The sequence below is a fragment of the Aquarana catesbeiana genome, linkage group LG01 (assembly GCF_042186555.1).
Source record: "Aquarana catesbeiana isolate 2022-GZ linkage group LG01, ASM4218655v1, whole genome shotgun sequence".
Lineage (NCBI taxonomy): Eukaryota > Metazoa > Chordata > Amphibia > Anura > Ranidae > Aquarana > Aquarana catesbeiana.
Window position 1 is genome coordinate 611,385,328 of NC_133324.1, and position 25,512 is coordinate 611,410,839.

At 44.4% G+C, this 25,512-nt stretch overlaps 1 protein-coding gene across 10 annotated transcripts in view; it reads right to left on the reverse strand.

The window, feature by feature from the left end:
* Positions 1–25,512, reverse strand: part of MAST3 (microtubule associated serine/threonine kinase 3) — a 368,908-nt gene that overhangs the window by 78,059 nt on the left and 265,337 nt on the right. For all 10 annotated transcript variants that reach the window (XM_073599652.1, XM_073599643.1, XM_073599608.1 and 7 more), the window contains 2 exons: positions 22,080–22,155; positions 2,755–2,964 (listed from right to left, as the gene is read on the reverse strand). In XM_073599652.1, coding sequence (XP_073455753.1) covers positions 2,755–2,964; positions 22,080–22,155 — 286 coding nt within the window. The remainder of the gene's footprint in view (positions 1–2,754; positions 2,965–22,079; positions 22,156–25,512) is intronic.

The following is a 25,512-nucleotide window of genomic DNA, read 5'->3' on the forward strand; positions in this document are numbered from 1 at the left end:
TGTCTATATGCCCACTTTGAAGTGATCCCACTACTCCTCTGGAGTTTTAATAATATAAAACTGGCAAAAGTGTGTGTGTGTGTGTTGGACAGGCTGAATATAAAAGTGCACTTTGGTTTGGAGGCAAAGAGTGAAGTACACAGAGATGGAAAAGTGGAGTTGTGCTGTGGCAAAGGGTGACTGATGGTGGGGAACTGCAGTGGTTAGGTGGACATATGTGGGTCCAGAGGCAGTGGTGAAAGATGCAGAGGCATTTACAGTAGAATTGTGTGGGGCAGAGACATTTAGAGGAGAACTGTGTATGTACAGAGACTTTTAGAGAAGAAATGCAAGGACATATAGTAGAGGGGGTGGTAGAGTACCAGTAGAGTGGCATTAGAGGAGCAATATGGGGTGGTGTAGTAGGTAAGGCTGGGATACATGCAGAAGATGTTTAGCACAGGAACAAAGCTCTAAAAGGTACCCTTAACCAAGAGACCAGCAGCACAGATATGTGAAGGAAGGAGAGTGACTAAGGGTCAGTTTAGAGGCAACATTTTTTTCAATAAATCCTCTGCAGGGGCCTCTTTGCTATGGAACCTGTTTCTCAAGTCCATTTACAAAAATGTACTTTTATGTATTTAACTTTGCAGGTAAACATTTTCCATCTAATGCTTCATAACTATTGAACTCTGCCTACTAAAACTTGTATTAGAGAAAACAAGAAGAGCTGGACGGCTGCACTCCGATACATACACCTTTAATGAAATGAATTAAAATCCATACAGTCACAGAGGTACAGGGACAGTGATAACTGACACGTTTCACACCCTTATTGGTGCTTAATCATAGCTACAAGATCACATACACCGATTGCTACAATATATACATATAGGAATCTGACCAGATGATCCATCATCAAATTGATCAATTAAGACCACCTAAAGCAATCAGGAGTGATCCATAAAACCCATGGCGAAGGCGTGAAGGCAACACAAGCAAACAGGGCATTTAAGGTTAACTCATGAATCAAAGCCAAACCATTCATGTCCTCCTGCTGTATCTCCAACACGCAGTCCTGAAAGAATACACAAAGCTGATATCAGATTAAAATATCAAAAGGAATAGTAAAATCCCATACACGTGTGCAAAATATATATAGGACAAAAAATAAATAAATATCTACACAAATATATGTAATCATGCATGAAAAATGCAATAAAAAACGTGTATGTGTGTTCCATATGTTGCAGAGTCTCCCAGGGACAGAAACCCACTCAAATGGACCAGTCAAGTGCAGAAGTAGGAGCAGGAGAGGTGGCTTTAAACATTGCAGTTGGTCAAAGTTTGCAAAAAGGAATTTTTCTAGTTGGGGGCTCTGGGGTCCACAGAACTGAAAGTGATTCAGTACGTAGGTAATGGTATTTTAGCAACTCCTATCTGCAGATTTATTTTAAATCACTTAACAGTTTCTTAAAGGATACCTGTTATTTTGAAGTGCATCTCTTCTATCCCCCGTTATTCTCATCATAATTTACAGTATGCACTACACATCTCAGATACAGATGAACTTACCTTTACACTTCAACAGCCTACTCAGAGCCTAAATGAGTAGGCCGAGTAGACCCTTGACCCTCATGTACAGGGGTCAATGCTCATTGGTAGTGAGAAGACCGGTTTGTCTGCATCAGTGTTCTAAATAATCTAAGGGCTCCTTCACACGGACGTGTCTGTGTGCGGAGCCCGCTCTGCTCAGCAGGGGATGGCTCCGTCGATCCCCGCTGAGCAGGAAGATGACAGGTCCTTCGGACCTGTCAGAGTACCGCTCTCCTCTATGGGGGGGATCGGATGAGGATGGACCGTAGAGTCCGTCGTCACCCGATCCGATCCACAGACAGATGGAAAAGTATGTTTTTCCTCCGTCACACTTTTTTGGATCAGAGCGGGTTGGATGTCAGTGGACATGTCAACGCTGACATCCGACGCTCCATAGAGGTCTATGGAGTGTCCGTTCAGGTCCGCCTAAAAAACTGACAGGCGGACCTGAACTGATACTCCGTGTGAAAGAGGCCTTAGGGGTCATTACCTAAGCAAGTGCCCTTAGGAAGCCATTATTGATTTAAAGTGATTGTAAAGTCTCTTTTTTTTTAATAACATATTATACTTCCCTTCTCTGTGCAGTTGGTTTTGTACAGAGCAGCTCAGATCCTCCTCTTCTCAGGTCCCTCTTTGCTGCTCCTGGCCCCTCCCTCCTATCGAGTGCCCCCTCAGAGCTAAAATGTATCCATTCAGACACCGAGTCCCGACCTGGCCTCGCCCCCTTTCTCCACTGATTGGCTGGCTGACTGATTGACAGCCACGGGAGCCAAATGGCACCGCCGCTGTGTCTCAGCCAATCAGGAGGAGTGTCCCTGATGGCCGAGGTACTCAAGGACATCACTGGAGAGAGAAGGGGCTCAGGTAAGTAAATAGGGGGTACTGGGGAGGCTGCTACACACAGAATGTTTTTTATCTTAATGCATTAAGATGAAAAACCTTCTGCCTTTACAACTTCTTTAATTCCACAATGGATTTGAGTACCTGTACTCAAGTAGAAGTTTCTATGCAAATTAACCAAGTATCATCCTGTATCTCTGTACTTGCCTATCACTGATGTGTAGCCACAATGCCACAGTAGGAGAAAGAGGGTAGAGTGAAGTTCAGCCTTTGCACAAACATATTGGACTACAGGTATGCTTTAATGTTACTGCATCTAAGATTGTATTAAAAACTCACGTCTTGTAGCATCTTTTCCAGCTTTTCTTGGAGCTCCACAAAATAGCGGGAAGTAACCAGTGCCCCCTTTGATTTGTCGAGGCAGTCTCGAACCAGCTCAATGATCTGATGATGAATGAAACCTAAGACACCATCAGCCAAAGGTAAAGTGCGACTTGGGCATAAGTTTGTGATGACATCTTGAAGTCTCTCTTCCATCTGTGCTGTTGCCTAAAACAAGGTAAACAATCTATTGTAAAAGAAAAATAAATACTTTCAAAGCAACACAACATGCACACTTGATTGTATTGTGGCACCATTCATTTTGATTGGTTGCATACTACCCTGATGTGTCGCAGTATACTGCATTGGACAGAAATGGTGCAAGTGCTTTTTTGGCCCGTTGGTGCCTTGACAGTTAATTCAAATGAGTGTGCTGCCTTAATACACTGCGTTAGCGAACAGCACTGGGCTAGAAAAGTGGAATGAGGCTCTAAAATCCTTATGATACATTAATACTGTGAGTATTTACATATTAATGTACTATAATGTTCAAACAGATTAGCACAGAACATTTGTTTGCTGTGAAAACAATGAATGTGCAGCCATTTGGTACAGGAAGTCACATACTGCTATTTTGGGTTCACTAAAAGATAGAGAAATGCTCTACTAGCAGAGACGAAAAATAAGGGCATGTACCCCAAAAATGTGTGACCATTAAGATCAGGAAGTGGATAATGCTTCATTTTGCTAAGATCAGGGTGTAATACGGTGCAATCTGGGTCTAGACTTGTATCTCTGGCTTCATATACCGGATTACACTACCTTTCACTGTGACGAAGATTAGCAGTCATAATTTGTTTAAAGGTCCAACAGGTTGATTTAAGATTTATTTTTTTATCATTTTCTGCCCTTTGTTTTCAAAGTCTTCCTTGCAAAGGATGGACAAGTGTACTGTATTTGAGATCTTTATGCAGTATGCACACTGGTTTTGCACCACTGATTACCAGTGGCGGCCCACGCATTAGGGGCGCCAGCCCACCCCCTAAACTACATGTGGGGCACCCGACGCATGCATTCCAATGTTTTTTTTTTTTCCTTTTTTAAGCATGTGATTAGAGACAGAGGCTCTAATAGGCTTCAAAAAAGGGTGGGCTCGGGGCGCAGAGCACTGTGCCCTGAGCCCACCCAGTTATGTGAATATTAGCTATTGTCATACCAATTCTCATCCCGGCCAATCAGGTAGCGGATCCTGAGACTCGTTTCCCGACTGGCCAAAAGGAGAAGCAATCCTATTGGCCTAGGAGGAGGGAGGAAACGCACTTCTGCCATGATGTTGAGAAGACGCAGTCGCCACTGACCCGATCTCTGCCCTGCACCCCATCTTTGTCCTGTCCCTCAGCAGCATTCATCCAGTGCTCAGTTCCATCTGCCTGTGCCTTCCCCCAGCAAACTATCAGTTGTCCCTGCTTCCCGCTCCCAGTGATCTGTGATGGAACCTGCCGAAACCCCGGGGCAGCTGCAGAGATCAGACAGAATGCGTCCAAGGCAGTGCGACCTGATCAGCGCAAGGTGAGGGTTTATACAGTCTATATGGGGGGGGGGGGGGGGGGGGGATATAACTGATGCTATGCCAGGGTGAAGTGTAGAGAGAGTACTGATGAGGGCCATGGCATTAAAGTAGTGTGTTGCTAGTAGGTTTACCAGGTGAAAAAAAGAAAACTAAAAATTATGTAAAATTAGGAATGCTTTCAGAAATAGAAGTGTTAATCTTTTTCTTTTTTTTTTTTTTTTTTTTACACTCATCTTGTTAACCACTTCAGCCCCGGAAGGATTTACCCCCTTCCTGACCAGAGCGTTTTTTGCGATTCGGCACTGCGTCGCTTTTGCGCGGTCATGCGACGTGGCTCCCAAACAAAATTGATGTCCTTTTTTTCCCACAAATAGAACTTTCTTTTGGTGGTATTTGATCGCCTCTGCGATTTTTATTTTTTGCACTATAAACAAAATAAGAGCGACAATTTTGAAAAAAACGCATTATTTTTTACATTTTGCTATAATAAATATCCCCCAAAAATATATAAAAAAACATTTTTTTTCTTCAGTTTAGGCCGATCGTATTCTTCTACATATTTTTGGTAAAAAAAAAAATCGCAATAAGCGTTTATTAATTGGTTTGCGCAAACGTTATAGTGTTTACTAAATAGGGGATAGTTTTATGGCATTTTTATTAATAATTTTTTTTTTTACTAGTAATGGCGGCGATCAGCGATTTTTATTGTGACTGCGACGTTATGGCGGACATGTCGGACATTTTTGACACATTTTTGGGACCATTGTCATTTATACAGCGATCAGTGCGATTAAAAATGCACTGATTACTGTGTAAATGACACTGGCAGTGAAGGGGTTAACCACTAGGGGGCGGGGAGGGGTTAAGTGTGACCTAGTTAGTGATTACTAACTGTAGGGGGATGGGCTGTGTGGGTGACGTCACTGATCTCTGCTCCGATGACACTTGTCACTAGGCATCTCCCCGTTCATCCGCTCCGTGAGGCGATCGCGGGTATCCCCGCGGCGATCGAGTCCGCAGGACCTGCAACCCGACTCATGGAGCTCCCGGCCGGTGCGCGCACGCACGGGCACGGCGGGAAATTCAAATGGACGTACAGGTACGCCCATTTGCCCAGCCGTGCCGCTCTGCCGACGTACATCGGCGTGCGCCGGTCGGCAAGCGGTTAATTGATTAAAAAAAAGGTAAAATGAACAGAGGAGAAATGCAAAAAAAAAAAAAAACGAACAAAAAAGGAGGAATGCACCCTTTGCCTTCAAAACCACATCAATTCTTCTAGGTACACTTACATACAGTTTTTGAAGGAACTTGGCAAGTAGGTTGTTCCAAAAATCTTGGAGAACTAACCACAGATCTTTTGTGGCTGTAGTCTGCCTCAAATCCTTCCGTCTCTTCAGGTAATCCCAGACAGATTTGATGTTGAGATCATGGCTCTGTGGGGAGCCAAACCATCTCCAGGACTCATTGTTCTTTATGCCGAAGATAGTACTTAATGACTTTGGCTGTATGTGTGGGATCATTATCCAGTTGCAGAAAAAATTTGGGGCCAATCATACACCTCCCTGATGGTATTGCATGATGGATAAGAATCTGCCTGTACTTTGCAGCATTCAGGACACCATTGATCCTGACCAAAGCTCCAATCTTGCAAGGAACCTTCACCATGCCTCACTGTTGCCTGCAGACGCTCATTATTTTACCGCTCTTGAGGCTTCGGTGAACAACCTCCTGCTACAGCCAAATAATTCAAATTTTGACTCATCAGTCCAGAGCACCTGCAACCTTTTTTCTTCAACCCAGTTTCTATGTTTTCATGCATAGTTGAATCACTTAGCCTTGTTCCCAATTTAGAGGTATGGCTTTCTGACCGCAATTCTTCAATGAAGACAGCTTCTGGCCAGACTTCTCCGGATAGTAGATGGCTGTACCTGGGTCCCACCAGTTTCAGCCAGTTCTGTGCTGATGGCACCACTGGACATATTCCGATGTCGAAGGGATGTAAGCATGTGTCTTTCAAATGCTGCATTAAGTTTACTTGGCCGATCACTATGTCTACAGCTCTTAACCTTGCCCGTTTCTTTGTGTTTCTTCAAGAGATCTTGAACAGCACACCTTGAAACCTCAGTCTGGTTTGAAATCTTTGCCAGTGAGAGACCTTGCTGATGCAGTAGAACTACCTTGTATACCCAAGTCTTGCCATGGTGTATGAAATTATATGAAATCGTCTTCCACAACCTCACCTTAGTAGCAGAATTTGGCTGTTCCTCACCCAGTTTTAAGCTCCCCACATAGTTGTTTCTGTTTTAGTATTGACTGTGTTTCAACCTACATATGAAATTGAGGATCATCAGCCTCTGCATGGTATAATTGGTAAATCATACAACTAATTTTAATCCTACAAAATCCCTGGCTTTGTACAAGTGTAAGAATGGATGCTGGTTTGAAGCCAAAGGGTAGTCACACCAAATATTGATTTGATTTAGATTTTTGTTCTGTTCGTTCACTTTGCAAATTTTAATTGTTTATTTTTATCAATTTACAATATATATTTTTCAAAGCATTCCTACTTTACAGCATTTCTTCACACCTGCCTTAAACTTTTGCACAGTACTGTATAGAACATTTTTGTCCCTGGGTTTTGCTACTTATTTTATGAAAAATGAAAGTGTATGTAACATATTCTATAATTTCTTAATTCTAATTTCACTTTGCCTTGTGTGTCTTCCTGGTGCTTCCCCACTAACATCACACCTCCAGCATATGGACTGATCTTTACCCAGTAAGATTTTACCTCCAGCATAATACTTGATTTTTTTATCCCACTGGACCTCAAAATCAGCAAAGCTCAGTTCAGCGCAAGTCTCTACCCCTCTCTGCAGAAGTTTCCCGTTGTTTTCTATTGTGTTGTCCAGTATTCTCTTCTGCACATATCTCCCCCCCGTCATACCTCTGGACTCCTCTATTAAGCATACTGCACATTGCCCTGCACTTTTCTCCTGCCCTATTGAGGACATATTTCCGATCTGTAATACCCTTCAAACTCTTTTACAACACATTATCTGTCCCCCCAACATGACCCTCTAATTACTCTCCCGACATACTGCCCACTCACTTCTTTAGCATGGTTTGCTATATCCCTAAACCTTTCCGGTCCTGGAATGGCTACACTTTTTAGCTTATACACACACAATATATTTTATATATACTTCTAGAAAACCTTTCTATATAAACAAGGATTCTTGGTTTTCCCATATAGAATTACATGTTCAAGCTGTCCAACTGCATTAAAGTGATCTTTTTGACACAGGGATCCTGCATTATAGTAACATCAAATAAGAAAGAAAAAGTTATAACCTAAGGCTAAAGATTTTAAGTCCATTTAGTAGAATTTTTATAGACTTTCATTTATTGTGATGCTCTGCTAGAGTCTTACTGAGGACTAGCTGCTCTATGTTATGAATTCTATGTAGAGCTTAAGGGTTATTAAGCTCTCCAAGTAAACTGCAATGTATAATTTTTACTGCTTCCCTCCATACTTATGTTATATTAGGGGACTGCCAAATGCAAAGCTGGCATGAACTCAATGACTTACAAGTATATAGTGCTATGTAGGATAGGAATTTATTTTTTGCACTCAATAGTATTCTTTAGCAAGACATTCATTCACATTTAAATGCCCAGTGGGTGTATTGCTGCTTACAAGACGATCTGATACTATGGGGCATAATAAATATATTTATATATATATATATATATATATATACATACATACATACACACACACACACACACACACACACTTGCATGTGAATTACAGTAATTTAAAATGCATGCACCAGGAAGAAATACCATTCCTGCAGTGAATTTCACAATCACTGCTTTATACTGTAAAGTAAGCTTTAAAACAAAACAGACAGCTCCCTCACATGGCCATACCCTCTGTTTATACAGTTCAGTTATAGCAAAAGCAAAACCATAAAAAACAAAGAAAAAAAAAAAAAAAAAAAACACACACTTTACATTAGATCAGTACCATACGGGGTTTTAATACTGTACGAGTGGAAGGGACTCAGGCAGCGCTAAATGTCCGTGGGTTAGGGGCGCAAATTACTTGTCTTGCTTTGGGTGCTGACAACCCACGCTACGAAAATAATTTTACTGTTAGGGGTCCCCACAACTTGGGAAATTTTATCAAAGGGTCACAGCACTAGAAGGGTTGAGAACCACTGCATTAGATGATCAGCGAGATTTCCATAAGAAATCCCTAACGAATACCAAAAATAAGTGCACTGTCCCTTTAAATGCTCACAAACTAATCAAAAATAATAGAATTCATTCTTATTGTATCCCATATAAGGATATTAGAGTGCTGCAGTCCTTGACATACATACTTTAGCGACACGGAGCACAGGTGTTTGACGAATATACCCAAGTAAAGACCTAGTTGAGACCTTTCCTCATTCCAGCAAAAGGTTCAATCAGAAAGCTGCCAAATGTACCCTGCAAAACTTTGTGCAGATGGAGAAGGAAGACCAAGTTTCAACCTTAACCCCTTCCCGCCGAGCGTACGCATATGTGCATACTCGGCTTTCCGGGGTTATACCGGGATGATGCCCGCAGCTGCAGGCATCATCCCGGTACCATGTTGTAGAGCGGGCGATCGGCTATCCATGTATAACAACCGATGCGGCTAAAAGCCGCTCGGCTTGAATACTGGAGGAGCGGGAGGGGACGTCCCCCCTCCCGCTGCTCTTACCGGGCCTCCCGATCCACCAGGAGGTCCGATCGATGATCCGCCTCCGGCGGCTGCTGCTGACAGTCTTCTAATTGCAAACGCGGAAGCGACGTCACTTCCCGTTTACTCGCCTGCCAATGGCGCCGGTTTAAATAAAATATTTAGTGTTCAGAATCGCCGTTTTTAGCGATCTGAATACTTTGAAGTGCAAAGGAGGGATCGGGGGTCTTTTAGACTCCCGATCCCTCCATAAAGAGTACCTGTCACCACCTATTACTGTCACAAGGGATGTTTACATTCCTTGTGACAGCAATAAAAGTGATACATTTTTTTTTTTTTTAAAAACACATTTCTAAAAATAAAAAAAATAAAATTTTTTTAAAGCGTCCCCGCGAGCTCGCGCAGCAAAGAAAACGCATATGGAAGTCGCGCCCGCATATGTAAACGGTGTTCAAATCACACATGTGAGGTATCGTCGTGATCGTTGGAGTGAGAGCAATAATTCTAGCACTAGACCTCCTCTGTAACTCTAACCTGGTAACCGTAAAAAAAAAAAAAAAAAAAATTTAAAGCGTCACCTATGGAGATTTTTAGGTACCGTAGTTTGTCGCCATTCCACGAGTGCGTGCAATTATAAAGCGTGACATGTTTGGTATCCATTTACTCGGCGTAACATCTTTCACATTATACAAAAAAATTGGGCTAACTTTACTGTTTGTTTTTTTTTAATTCATGAAAGTGTCCCTTTTCCCAAAAATTTGCGTTTAAAACACCGCTGCACAAATACCGTGTGATAAAAAAATATTGCAACAATCGCCATTTTATTCTCTAGATTCTCTGCTAAAAAAAATATATAATATTATATATTAATATATATATATATATATATATATATATATATATATATATATATATATATATATATATATATATATATATATATATAATGTTTGGGGGCTCTTCTAGCAAAAAATACGGATTTTAACTTGTGAATACCAAATGTCAAAAATAGGCTTAGTCATGAAAGGGTTAAAAACTCAGGACACAAAGCCCAATAAGTGCTCATTGCACTGGTAAAACCTGACAAGGAAATGGGGGATCCAAACACTCAATGCATAAGCTTTAAAGCGTCAGGATAGCACAAGATAGAGAAAAGAAGGTCCCGTTAATAACCATAGGAACCTTACAGGTTGCAACCAGAATGAAGAACAAAGAATCCCACATCTGAAAGAAGTAGCATTCAAGTAATCGGACAGACCCAAGCTGGACCCTAGGCAAAAAGAAAAGTCACAGGGCACCAGAAACATGTCCTCACAAAATAAAGCAGCCATTTTCTAATCCCTCCTAAGTCAACGTAAAAGCAGTGTTCATTTTTATGTTAAAATTTCGATTTAGTTTAAGTCAAAGTCTTTCGACTAAAATGCCATTTTAGTTTAAGTCGTATTTTAGTCATCTGAATTGTTTTAGTTTAGTTTAGTTTGACTAAAGTCTCCAGTACATTTTAGTAGACTAAAATCGAATGGGTTTAACCACTTCCATACCGGGCCATTGTAAAATGACACCGGCAGGAAAATCTCCCTATGGGTGGATGTCATATGATGGCCTCGGGGGACCGCAGTGCGGCGATCGGGGATGAGGCGTGTCCCTTGGACACAGCCCATCCCCGATCAGGGTAAAGAGCCAATGAAATTACCACGTGACTAGCTGTGTCCAATCACAGCCGGTCACATGTGTTAGGCTCGTGATTGCCGCTCGTGCGCGCCCCCAAGGGAGCACAGTGATGGGGGGGGTGAGGCATGTCCCTCGGACACAGCCCATCCCCGTTCAGGGTAAAGAGCCAATGAAATTGTGTCCAGTCACAAATGTCAACAAACGGCTGTAGTGCCGTTTCCGGGTTCTCCTCCTCAATTATACAGTACAGTGCCTAATCCCCCCCCCAAATAAAGAGGAGCTGTCACCAGCCCATCAGAGTACCCAAGTACCTGTCATCAGCCCAAGCCTCATAGAATATACGTTGGGGTGTTTTCTTTTCAAAATGGGGTCATTTTGTGGGCAATTCCATTGTCCTGGTGCTCCAGGACCTTCAAAAGTGTGATAGGTAGTCAGGAAACTAAATGTGTAATTTATGCTGCTAGAACGCCTGATGGTGCACCCTGCATGTTGGACCTCTGTATGTGGCCAGGCTGTGAAAAAGTCTCACACATGTGGTATCGCCAAACTCAGGAGGAGTAGCAGAATGTATTTTGGGGTGTAATTGGAAGTATGCATATGCTGTCTGTGAGAAATAGCTTGTTATGACAATTTTGTGTTAAAAAAAAAATTTCTTAACCACTTGCCGACCGTCGCACGCGATGTACGTCCAAACTTTGGCGGCGGGTATCATTGTTATGGCAGCAGCTAACTGCCATAACCCTGGTATCCCCGTTTTTATGCGGCGGTCAAAAGTTAAAAGCGGTCATTGTGGCGGATTCGGCGTGAGATCACTTTTATCGGTGTCGGGAGAGGGCCCCCCCCTCCCGTCGCGATCCGGTGCCCTCCACCGCTTACCGGAGCCGTCGGTAGCGGCGGAGGCGATCACGTCTGTCTCCCTTCTGTGCCTGGAGACGAGTGAGGCTAAGATGGCGCCCACTCGTCTCCATGACACTGCTGGGCAGAAGCGACGTCAAAACGTCACTTCCGCCCACGCCTCTTAAAAGGCACATTTCTTTTCAATGTCATTTTTTTAAATGACTTTTTTTTTTTAATTGCATTTTAGTGTAAATATGAGAGATCTCATATTTAAGAGGTCCTGTCATGCTTTTTTCTATTACAAGGGATGTTTACATTCCTTGTAATAGGAATAAAAGTGACACATTTATTTTTACACTGTTTTAAAAAAAAAAAAAAAATGTAAAATAAATAAAAACAAAACAAAAAACATTTTTAAAAAACCCCTGTCCCGACGAGCTCACGTGCACAAACGAACGCATACGTGAGGTATTGCCGCGCCTGGTAGAGCGAGAGCAATAATTCTAGCCCTAGACCTCCTCTGTAACGCGAAACATGCAACCTGTAGAATTTAAACGTCGCCTATGGAGATTGAGGGTAAAAGTTTGACGCCATTCCACGAGCGGGCGCAATTTTGAAGTGTGACATGTTGGGTATCAATTTACTTGGCGTAACATTATATGTCACAATATAAAAAAAATTGGGCTAATTTTACTGTTGTCTTATTTTTTTATTCAGAAAAGTGAATTTTTTCCAAAAAAAAGTGCGCTTATAAGACCATTGCGCAAATACAGTGCAAAAAAAAGTATTGCATTGACTGCCATTTTATTCTCTAGGGTGTTAGAAACAAAACAATATATAATGTTTGGGGGTTCTAAGTAATTTTCTAGCAAAAAAACCTATTTTAAATATGTAAACACCTAAAATCCAAAACGAGGCTGGTCCTTAAGTGGTTAATTTTCCCAAGAATTGTGGGAAAAAAAATACAACTTAAAAAAACTCACCATGCCTCTTACTAAATACCTTGGACTGTCTACTTTTCAAAAAGGGGTCATTTGGGGGGTATTTGTCATTGACATTTCAGGGCCTCAAGAATTGAGATTGCATCAGGTGCGATTCATTTTCAATGATTTGCACCATAGCGTGTAGACTAACTTTCACACAGACCAAATAATATGCACTAATTTGGGTTATTTTTACCAAAGATATGTAGCAGTATAAATTTTGGCCCAAATTTATGAAAAAAAGTACTTATTTGCAAAATGTTATCACAGAAACTAAAAAAAAAAAAACAAAAATAAACAAAACAAAACCCTGCAACCATAGCTTTGGTGAAACTAGAGAGAACTGCGAGAAGACATCCAGATCTGCCTACATGCCTCTCCTGTGTCAATCTGGAGCTATGAGAATGATGGAGTTACCCTCTAACCTGATCTACCAGAATAGTTGGCACAGAAGCTTCTCCAGGGAAACACAATGATCAGATTGCAATAATCCCATGGAGCCATCAGAGTGTCAGCTGCAAACGATGGCAGATCCTTTGGTTTTGCAACAAATTTGTCAACATGTCAAAACACATCCTGGTTGACAGATTATTCACCAGAATCCAGGTGCTGACAGTTTAGGAAGACCTTAATGCCAATTTTCTATGTTGGGAATGTGCAGTGCAGAGAGCCAGTACTCGCTATTCTACCCAGCAGGGAATGTGTTCTATCTCCCAAGTGGTCTTATAGCAGCATCATCTTGAATGTAAACGCATTTTTAGTGCGTGCCCACCCAAGTCTGTTTGTATGTTGTGAGGGTCCTGACCAGATCCCTTGGGTTGGAGCACGCCATCCCCCTGACATCACCTCTTATTAGTGCCCACCTATATTATAGGAGGAGTCCTTATAGTTCTCCCATAAAGAGGAGTTTATGATGCAAGATCTTTCAATCTATGATTAGTGTAGGACCCACTGATAATGGGGTACTTTGACACAGTAGTGGGATTAGCACCATATGGCCATATGGTGTGACCAAATCCCCATATTTTTGAATATATTCAGGTGTTTTAAATAGCCTTGCAGTCATTTTTGTATGTGTGCACTATAATCTATTTTGTTGGTCTTAAAGCGGCACCACCTTGAATGTAAACACATTTTTAGGGTGTGCCCCCAAGTCTGTTGTTACTATCTCCCAAGCTGCTGCAGAACTCTGTGCCATCCTGATAATTTGCATTTGCCAGTGTGGACCGTACTTTGAACTAGGTTTCCAGAAAACTGGTATTTCTTTCTTGAACATCACGGGACACAGAGCCACAGTAATAACTGATGGGTTATGTAGGTACCTTTAGGTATTGGACACTGGTCACACCCTAAGCAGGAAGTTCAACCCCCTATATAATCCCTCCCCTTCCAGGGATACCTTAGTTTTTACACCAGTGTCTTAGGTGTTGGACATGTAAAGATGTCCTGTGCTGAAGCTCCAAAGGGAATATCCTGATATCCTATACTGGGGCAAGCCAGGCGAACCGGATCCATTCAAAGTGTCCTTTCATGGCCGAATTGGATGGTACCCGGGCCTCGTGTCCGAAGAAACGAGGTTTTACCTGTAACGCTTCTCTTTTTAGAGAGCTGGACCCCGCAGATCAGAAAATGGCTTTAAATCTCCTAATTTCTGGCTGGGTGCTTTACAGGGCCAGAACTGCAGGATCCCCCCATTTGTAGAGGGATCCATTATTTTAAACAGAGCCTACCGTGAGAGGCGAAGATTGGGCCTGTGTATACAGCACCCTGCGGCTGGATAAGGTAAGAGGAGATTCCACAGAATTTTGAATTCTAGTAGGATTTCTCCTTTAAGGTAAATGCATGCTATGCCTATTGTGACCACCGGGGCTGCCAAGAGCACATACCTTCTCATGCCGATTTCTGTCTCAGCATTCGACGCTGTACAAGCTCCTCCTACCAGCTCCAGGTAGGATGGGATGGGGGGTTTTCTCCTCTGGGATATTCCCCCCAGGCTAGGGGGAGGCCGCAAGTGGGCTGTAAGGCGGTTTTACACCGCACTGTCACCGCCGCTGCCGCCATTGCAGGTATGCAGGCCCCATCGCTGCCGGCCTCTCTCCTTCCTCCTCCACCCCCAGCCTTCCTCCATGCTTATTCAGAAGGGTCAGGCTCGTGCGGGAAGCGCATGTTTTTTTCGAAAAAAAAACGAAGGGGTGGGGGGGTTGGCGGCAGGGGGGCGGGGGCGGGGCGTCAGCACAGCGTCAGCGTGCTTAGACACCCACAGTGCCAGAAGCATGGCCATTTAAAGCACACTTTACAGGTGCTCTGAGCCTTGGAGGGACACAGAGCTGACAGTCGCATGTAAGGTGGGACACAGGCATTCTCCTAGGCTGCATTTACTAAAGGTAACACCGGACTGGGCATTTGGTAGCAAGGCTTTTGCCAGACTACATCGCTCAGCAGTCCATGTTCATTTTGGATACCTCACACCTTGTTGCTTTGCACTATGGGTAGAAGAGGTTCAAGTACCCCCCAGAACCAGAGACACTAGGGGATCTCGTTCAGGTTCTGAGGACCCCCTGTCTGCTACATCCTTCCCCCCTGAGGGGCCAGGGACGGTAGGCCAGGGAGAGCCGTTGGGTTCAGGGGCTGTACCTGCTTCCGGCACTTCAGCCCCTGTATACATTACACAAGAGGTTTTTTCCTCAACCATTACTGGGTTAGAGGAAAGATTAATGGCCGTGATTACTTCTTCACTCAGTGGAAAGAAACGTACTAGGCCTTCCTCTGTTTCCCAAGACCCTCAAGCAGAGGAGCTCTGGGATAAAGGAGACAAATCCCTTTCAGAGGATCAGGATGAGACGGATGATTCCTCTTTGGAGGAATCAGGTGGGGAGGGACCCTCTTCGGCTTCCCAAGAGGAGAAAGTCTTAGTACAGATCCTTACTGGATTGGTCCGCTCCACATTTAAGTTGCCCGTACCTGAATCCGTTAAGGAATCCTCTTCTTTGGGGTCACTGAAACCCTCTCAAACAGCACATGCTTTTCCTGTTCATAATTTACTTGAAAAGCTCCTTTATTCTGAGTGGGATCAGCCAGAAAAGCGATTTCTTCCGCCAAAAAAGTTTTCAACACTTTATCCTATGGAAGAAAAATTTATTAAGATGTGGGGAATGCCGGCCATTGATGCAGCCATTTCCTCTGTAAATAATACTCTGACTTGTCCTGTAGACAATGCTCAGATGCTCAGGGATCCTGTGGATAAAAAGATGGGATCCTTATTAAAAGGATGTTTTTTCCTTAGCAGGATCAGTGGCCCAACCTGCAGTAGCAGCGATTGGAGTCTGTCAATACTTAAGAGACCATGTTAAGCAGGTCATCAAAAGTTTTACCTGAACAGCAGGCCCAGGGGTTTGCTAACCTTCCAGCGGCCTTATGTTATGTTGTTGACGCCATCAGAGATTCTATCATGCAAACCTCTCGCCTTTCACTTGGGTCGGTGCATATGCGTAGAATCTTATGGTTGAAAAATTGGTCAGCCGAAGCACCATGTAAGAAGCTCTTGGCTGGGTTTCCTTTTCGTGGTGCAAGGTTGTTTGGAAAAGACTTGGATAACTATATCAAGAGAATCTCTTGTGGGAAAAGCACTCTTACCTGTTAAGAAGAGTAAGCGTCCTCTTTCAAACGGACTCTTTCCCCAGCGCCAGGGGCTTCAGCCTCCAAGCAGTCACGACGGCCTACTCCGTCTGGGGCAAGAAACAAGAGTCAACCCCAGGGACAAAGTCCTGGGGGAAGAAGTCTTCTAGACAAGACACTAGGGCCTCTTCATGAAGGGGCGCCCCCGCTCGCTCGAGAGGGGGGAAGACTGCTACAGTTCTCAAGGCTCTGGCAGGAGGACTTCCAGAACAGATGGGTAATCTCCACGGTAACCTTAGGGTACAAGCTGGAGTTCCAAGAATTCCCCTCTCCTCGTTTCCTCAGATCAAGTGTCCCCAGAGACCCAGAGAAGAAGCAGTCGCTCCTTCTAGCGTTAGAGCGACTTTTGTCGCAAGAGGTCATTATGGTGGTTCCCACAAAGGATCAAGGATTGGGCTTCTATTCCAACCTTTTTACGGTCCAAAAACCAAATGGGGATGTCAGGCCCATTCTGGATTTAAGAGATATGAATCGATTGCTAAGGATACAGTCCTTTCACATGGAATCAATTCGGACAGTAGTCTCCATCCTGCAGGGAGGAGAATTTTTGGCATCGACAGACATCAGAGATGCATACCTACATGTGCCCATTTTTCCTGCTCATCAGAAGTTTCTGCGCTTCGAGATAGGAGGGCGCCATTTCCAGTTTGTGGCTCTGCCTTTTGGGATAGCCACTGCACCTCGAGTGTTCACAAAGATCTTGGCTTCTCTCCTGGCCAGATTAAGGGCTCAGGGTATAACTGTCATAGCATACCTAGACGACCTGCTCTTGATAGACCGGTCGGTAGCTTCCTTGAACGGGAACTTGAGGACCACGGTCAAGTATCTGGAACATCTAGGTTGGAGCCTCAACCTAGGAAAATCTTTCCTAAAACCAGTAAGAAGACTGGAGTATTTGGGTCTGATCATAGATACAAGCCAGGAGAAAGTATTTCTTCCTCAGGCAAAGATCACTGCTTTAAGGGAGCCGACTCTGAGAGTCAGGACCAAGAAGGGTCCTTCTGTCTGCCTTTGTATGAGGCTGCTGGGGAAGATGGTGTCTTCATTCGAAGCAGTTCCCTATGCTCAGTTCCATTCAAGACTACTGCACCACAGTATTCTGTCGGCCTGGAACAAGAAGGTTCAGGCATTAGACTTTCCGATGCACCTGTCGCATGCGGTGCGTCAGAGCCTCAATTGGTGGCTTATACCTGAAAACCTGCAGAAGGGGAAATCCTTTCTACCGGTTACCTGGACGGTGGTAACAACAGATGCCAGTCTGTCAGGTTGGGGAGCAGTTCTGGAACAGTCTGCGATCCAGGGGCTATGGTCCAGGACCGAGAGGATCTTGCCCATCAACATTCTGGAGATCCGGGCGGTATATCTAGCCCTAAAAGCCTGGACTCTCAGGCTACAGGGTTGCCCGGTCAGGATCCAGTCCGACAATGCCACAGCAGTGGCTTATGTCAATCATCAGGGAGGCACCCGGAGCCGAGCTGCTCAAAAGGAGGTGAACCAGATCTTAGTCTGGGCAGAGATGCATGTGCCATGCATATCAGCAGTTTTCATTCCAGGGATAGAGAACTGGCAGGCGGACTATCTAAGTCGCCAGCAGTTACTCCCAGGGGAATGGTCTCTGCACCCCGACGTCTTTTGGGCCATATGCCAAAGATGGGGGGTCCCAGATGTAGATCTCTTTGCATCCCGATTCAACAAAAAGATAGACAGATTTGTGGCAAGGACGAGGGATCCTCTTGCATGCGGGATGGATGCGTTGGTGATTCCGTGGCATCGGTTCTCACTGATTTATGCATTCCCGCCTATTCTGCTACTGCCACGACTCCTTCGCAGGATCAGGCAGGAAAGGAAGTCAGTACTTCTGGTGGCCCCCGCTTGGCCCAGAAGGACTTGGTAGAGAAATGCAGAAATAGTAAGGATGACGGTGGGTTCCCGTGGACCCTACCGGTACGCCCAGACCTGTTATCTCAAGGTCCAGTGTTCCATCCTGCCTTACAAACGCTAAATTTGATGGTTTGGCTATTGAGACCCACGTTCTGAAGAGTTGTGGGCTTTCAGGTCCTGTCATATCTACCTTGATCAATGCAAGGAAACCAGCTTCCAGAATGATTTATCATAGAGTCTGGAAAGCTTATGTATCCTGGTGTGAATCCAGGGGTTGGCATCCCAGAAAATGTGTGATAGGTAGAATTCTTGATTTTCTACAATTAGGATTAGAGATGAAGCTGGCCTTGAGTACCATCAAGGGCCAGGTCTCGGCCTTATCAGTACTATTTCAACGGCCACTTGCTTAGCATTCTTTGGTCCAGAACTTCATGCGGGGGGTGATAAGTCTTAATCCTCCGGTTAGGGCGCCCCTAAACCCCTGGGACTTGAACTTGGTTCTGTCGGTGTTACAGAAACAGCCTTTTGAACCAATACGTCAGATTCCTTTGGTCTTGCTGACGAGGAAACCAATTTCTCTGGTAGCTATCTCTTCTGCTAGAAGAGTATCAGAATTAGCAGCTCTTTCCTGTAAGGAGCCTTATTTGATTGTACACAAGGATAGAGTGGTATTGCGCCCTCATCCTAGTTTTTTTTGCCGAAGGTGGTTTCAGATTTTTATCTAAACCAAGACATTGTTCTGCCTTCCATTTTCCTGATCCCTGTTCTCCGGAAGAGAGGTCACTACATTCTTTGGATGTAGTAAGAGCAGTCAAGACCTATCTGGTAGCCACTGCTCAAATTCGCAAAACGGATGTTTTGTTAGTGCTGCCAGAGGGTCCCAATAGAGGACAGGCAGCATCTAAAGCTACCATTTCTAAATGGATTCGACAATTGATTATTCAAGCTTATGGTTTGAAACAGAAGATTCCTCCGTTTCAGATCAGGGCACATTCCACAAGGGCTATTAGTGCTTCTTGGGCAGTGCATCACCAGGTCTCTATGGCTCAGATCTGCAAGGCCGCAACCTGGTCTTCAGTCCATACATTCACCAGATTTTATCAGGTGGATTTGAGAAGGCATGAGGATATCGCCTTTGGGCGTAGTGTGCTGCGGACAGCGGTACAGGGTCCTCAGGTCTGATTGCACCCTACTTGGTTGTGATTTCCCACCCCCCACCCCCCCCAGTTGGCATTGCTTTGGGACATCCCATCAGTTATTACTGTGGCTCTGTGTCCCGTGATGTTCGAGAAAGAAAATAGGATTTTTTTTATAACAGCTTACCTGTAAAATCCTTTTCTTTCTATGGACATCACGGGACACAGAGGTCCCGCCCCTCTTCTAATACACTTATATTGCTTTGCTACAAAACTGAGGTATCCCTGGAAGGGGAGGGATTATATAGGGGGTTGAACTTCCTGCTTAGGGTGTGACCAGTGTCCAATACCTAAAGGTATAACCCATCAGTTATTACTGTGGCTCTGTGTCCCGTGATGTCCATCGAAAGAAAAGGATTTTACAGGTAAGCCGTTATAAAAAATCCTATTTCCCAGAAAGTCTCTAACAAAAAAGAGGAATTTCAGCATGATATGAGACTCCTGGGACCAGTGAGTAACCCTGTACATACAAGCGCTGCACTCCACTCCCTCCTCCCGGCAGAACACAGCCATTGGGCTCCAGGCGCTAATCCAATGCCAATCGCCTGCTGGTTTTCCAGCATGCTCCATGAGACCAGTTTCTGCCGTATGAGGACCTGTACACAATGGCCGAAAGTCAGTCGGTAACGGCCAAACTGACTGTTTTTGGACAATTTTTAGTCTGTGTATCTAGCAATAGTATGTGCCCAATAATGATGTGCATTCTTTTTTCTTCCCTTCATCACACTTTTTTTTCCAAAAAAGCAGTAGCCCAGATGTTTTCCTGGGGAAACCCAGATTTCTTTGTTGTCCAGTTGCCCTGTGAAGCCTATGATGCACATAATACGATTCCAAATTTAGTTGTTGGAGATTAAAAAATACAATATCTGGCAATTTTATGAACGACGACATTAACCACATCCCGCTCAGCTTATAGCAGAATGACGGCTGGGAAGTGGTTGAGTTAACCAGACTGGGTGTCATATCTGACACACTGCATCACCGATCTCGGTAATGAGCCTCTGATAGATGAGCATTGCCAGTGCCATCAGTGATGTCCAGCAGTGCAATTCAGCAGTACCGCCCAGTGCTCATCAGTGCCACCTTTCAGTGCCACCTATCAGTGTCATCTCATCGGTGCCACCTCATTGGTGCCATTTCATTTGTGCCGCCTTATCAGTGCAGCTTATCAGTGAAGGAGAAATAAAATTTAAAAAAAAAAAATAATAAGTTAACAGAAACAAAGAAAAACTTTTTTTTTTTAATTTTCGGTCTTTTTTTTTTTTAAAACGCAGGAGGTGATCAAATACCACCAAAATAAAGCTCATTTGTGGGAAGAAAATGATAAAAATTTTGTTTGGGTGCAGTGTAGCATGACCGCGCAATTGTCATTTAAAAAGTGACAGCGCTGAAATCTGAACACTGGCTTGGGCAGGATCGGAGGCAAGTGCCTGGTATTGAAGTGGTTAAAGAAGTCTCAGCAGAGTTCTATTTAATCCTTTAGCACAAACACTTGGTCCTGTTGGAATTTGTTCCGCCATTGCGAAGCAGTGTGGTCAGATGCACCCCCACCCTTTTTCATGTCTGGCCACACTGCTAGAAAGATCTGGGGATGGATTTGTGAGTGACAGCACTGGTATCCAGCAGCAAGAAATAAAAGGGGCGCACCAGCCTTGTGCATTAACTTTTAAAACATTTATTAAATAAAATTGGTAAAAAGAAACAACTCACAAGCAATAGGTGGAGGAGGCACAACATAAAGTGTACTGACAGCCAGCATGCGACTTAGGATTAGCGATACCTTCCAAAGATTGTGGAGGGACGCACAGACATCACAATCAGCTAACGCGTTTCGAAGGGAGCGTCCCTTCTTCGTCAGAGCTATGCAGTGATCCCTCCTTCAGCAGTCCCTTCTTATAAGTGCCTGAGTGTCAAGGAAACAAGGATGGGATATGGGGCTCCTCCCCCTCAGGGGATCCCTCCCTCTTGTGCCCTCCAATCATACGGGCAACATTCCAATTAGTGAACAGAGAATAGTTCGTGTAGTAAATTTTTATATATTACAATAAAATAAATTAAAATAATAGTATACCAAAAGCAAGCTGAACCATTGGTGATGAATCGCATCAAAAAAATATGCAAAGGTATGGAACTATGAAAGATAAATAAATAAATAGATCGAATCAATAGATTGATGCACAAGGCTGGTGCGCCTGTTTTTCTTTTATTTCGGTTTTCACTAGGATTCCCCATCCTTGAGGGCAGCAAGGCCTGTGTTGACGTATCTCTTATATGGTGATCCACCTGTGCGCAGGAGTCGTTGTTTCTTGTTTGCTAAATATATCCAGCAGCAAGGGCTGCTCTAGACACCAGTGCTACCATTCAGCCACAACTTGTGGCTCTGTGTGCCTAATTGCGGCTCTTTGTAACAATACACAGCCCTACTCGATGGATCACAGCCCCGCAGCACTGAGCAATCTTTCACATTTGTGAACAATCAGCACTGCAGGGTTGTGTCATATGGCACCAGTCCAAACAGTGCTGACGGATCGTTCATAACAGTCAAAGATCATACGCTGCCGCAGGGATCTGTATTCGATCGGCCAAGGCTGTGTATGTGTACAAGCAACAAAAGATGGAAATAAAGTCGCAGAGAGGAGTGATCTTTTGTTATTGAATGTCCAGGGCAGCACTGATCTTTCCATTATACTAGTAAGAAGAGAAGGGATGGGGCTCATTGTAGGCTTTAACCCACACCTCCCCCCCATCCTTTGTTTACGAAATAATAAAAATACATGAGCTTAACATACAATTACCTTTGGAAATCTCTCCTTATAAACATGATTCATCATGATGATCTCATTATCAAAGTTTCCTGATGCTCGACCAGGGCTGAAAGACATATAAAACAGATTCCTTAATGCATATACAAAATGATTTACATCTATTGCTTAATTTCCTGTCTCAAACACTTTAGTTCAGTTTCCTTTATAACGAAAGAATTACACAAACAACAAATCTGTGAAGTGAATTGACCCAAAAAAGTCACAAATTTATGTTTCAAATAAGCACATCAGCATTATTGTATGTATGGGGTTATTAAAAATAAACTATGCTGCAGATGTCCCATGTCAGCTCTAAGATCAAGAACTAACATGCTAATCAATTAGTTCTTGGTCTGCTCAGAGAAAAGATCAGTGACCGTCAATCACTGCTCTCTGCTCCTTCAGTGTTTACTGGATCATTGCACTGGAGAGGGGGCGGGTGCAGCTGGCTCCGACTCTTAGCTGCATAATAAGAGCTGGAATCAGCTGTTAATCAGGCAGCTGGGTGAACCCAGACCAGGGGTCATCAACCCCCGAGCCGCGGCCCACTGCCAGGCCATGGCCTGTTTGCAGCTGGGCTGCGAAGGCTGCACTGTTTGACGAGCGGTGGCGGTGGAGCGAGCAGAGAGATAACATCATCTCTCACCGCCCGCATCACCGCTGTTCAGTGCTCACAGCAGGGCCGCTATACTGAGGCGAGCGAGCAGAGAGATGAGATCATCTCTCACCGCCCGCCTGCATCGCCGCTCTTTAACACTCACAGCGGGGCTGCTATAATGCTGGAGGTGAGGCGGGGGAGCAGAGAGCTGAGATCATCTCTCACTGCCCTCCCGCATCACTGCTCCTCCGCCGACACAGCACAGAAGAACACCAATACACTGCTGGAGGTGAGGCAGATCATCTCTCACTACCCGCGCCCCCTCCCCCCCATTACCGCTGTTCTCCCTCACTACCCACTACTCCAGGCTTGCCTCTGAACTAAAGCGCACACCTGTGCTGCCACCACTGCAGTGACAATCTTCCTGTGGTGGCAGGCGATGTGGCAAATGACAAGCTGCATCTGATGGCAGGTGAAGTGGCAAGTGACAATCCAAATCTGGTGGCAGGTGACGTGGCAAGGAACAAAATGCATCTGGCAGCAGGCAACGTGGCAAGTGACAAGCTGCATATGAAGGCAGGCGACGTGGCAAGTGACAATCCGCATCTGGCGGCAGGCAACGTGCCAAGGGACAAAATGCATCTGATGACAAGCGACGTGGAAAGCGACAATCCGCATCTGGTGGCAGGTGACGTGGCAAGGGACAAAATGCATCTGGTGACAAGCGACAAGCTGCAGCTGAAGGCAGGCGACGTGGAAAGTGACAATCCGCATCTGGTGGCAGGCGACGTGGCAAGTGACACTCTGGCACATTCTGCATTATGGTGAGTTGAACTATTTCATTATATATTACAATGTAATAATAGAAATAAAGTGCTTCAATCATCCTGACACCATATCAATGACGGTGCCGGGATGATTGAAGCACCAACACCAGCCATTGCCCCGATAAATTGGCCGCAAAAAGCCACATACGCCGCCCCAGGCCTTGGCACAAATTTCTTCAACAGCGTCGGTCCCCGATGCCAAAAAGTTTGGGGACCACTGACCCAGACAATATTGTCAGAAACCTTCCAGAGCCTGGAGCAGCTCTGCCATGCGAGACAGTTGGAAACAGTCTGCTATAAGCTGACTCTGGGTCACAGGAGAGCACAAGTAAAGGGCACGCCTGTGACCCACAAGAGAAGTATGGCCAAAAAATATTTCATCTAATTCTCTTAAAACATGTACAGTGCCATCTGGAAAGTATTCACAGCACTTTTTCCACATTTTGTTACAGCCTTATTCCAAAATTAATTAAATTCATTATCTTACTAAAAATTCTACAAACAATACCCCATAATGACAACGTGAAAGAAGTTTGTTTGAAATCATTGCAAATTTATTTAAAAAAAAAAAAAATCACATGTACTTAAGTCTTCACAGCCTTTTATCAATACTTTGTTGAAGTTACAGCCTCGAGTCATTTTGTGTATGACGCTACAAGCTGGCACACCTATTTTTGGGCAGTTGCTCCCATTCTTCTTTGCAAGACCCTTTTAAGCTCTATCAGGTTGGATGGGGAGCTTTGGTGCACAGCCATTTTCAGATCTCTCCAGAGATGTTCAATTGGGCTCAAGCCTGGGCCACTCAAGGACATTCACAGAGTTGCTCCATATCCACTCTTTTGTGATCTTGGCTGTGTGCTTAGGGTTGTTTCCCAGTTGGAAGATGAACCTTTGCCCCAGTCTGAGGTCCAGAGTGCTCTGGAGCAGGTTTTCATCAAGGATGTCTCTGAACTTTGCTGCATTCATCTTTCTCTCAATCCCGACTAGTCTCCCAGTTCCCGCTGCTGAAAAACATCCCCACAGCATGATGATGCCACCACCATGCTTCACTGTAGGGATGGTAATGGCCAGGTGATTAGCGGTGCCCGGTTTCCTCCAGATAGGACGCTTGCCATTCAGGTCAAAGAGTTTAATCCTTGTTTCATGTTTCAGAATTTTGTTTCTCATGGTCTGAGAGTACTTTAGGTGTCTTTTGGGAAAGTCCAGGTGGGCTGTCATGTGCCTTTTATTGAGGAGTAGCTTCCGTCTGGCCACTATACCATACAGGCCTGATTTGTGGAGTGCTGCAGAGATGATTGTTCTTCTGGAAGGTTCTCCTCCCTCCACAGAAAAACACTGGAGCTCTGTCAGAGTGAACCATCGAGTTCTTGGTCACCTCTCTGACCAAGGCACCATTCACACCTAAGCGTTTTGTAGCTTGAAGCCTCAAGCTACAAAATGCTGGAGGGGGAAAAAAAAAAAAAAAAAAAAATCAATTATTCTCTATGGAGATGGTTCACATCTCTACTCCAAAGCACCTGAAGCTCAAACAAGTTCTGGAACTTTTTTTTTTTTTGGTAGATATGGGCATTTTTTTTGCTTTTTACATTGGTGACCTTTTGACCTGTACAAAATTGCGGCAAAAATCATGCGACTTTTTACCTGAAAAGGATTGGCCCAATTTGCACCTGAGCGTAAGGCCCTTCTCCCCCGATCACTCGTTTGGCCGAGTGGCCCGCTGTATGAAGAGTCCTGGTGGTTCCAAACTGCTTCTATTTACGGATGATGGAGACCACTATGCTCATTGGGACCTTCAATGCTGCAGAAAATTTTCTGTACCCTTCCCCAGATCTGTGCCTCGATACAAACCTGTCTCGGAGGTCTACAGACAATTTCTTGGACCCTACTGCTTGGTTTGTGCTCTGACATGCACTGTTAACTGTGGGACCTTATATAGATAGGTGTGTGCCTTTCCAAATCGTGTCCCATTACCTAAATTTACCACAAGTGGACTCCAATC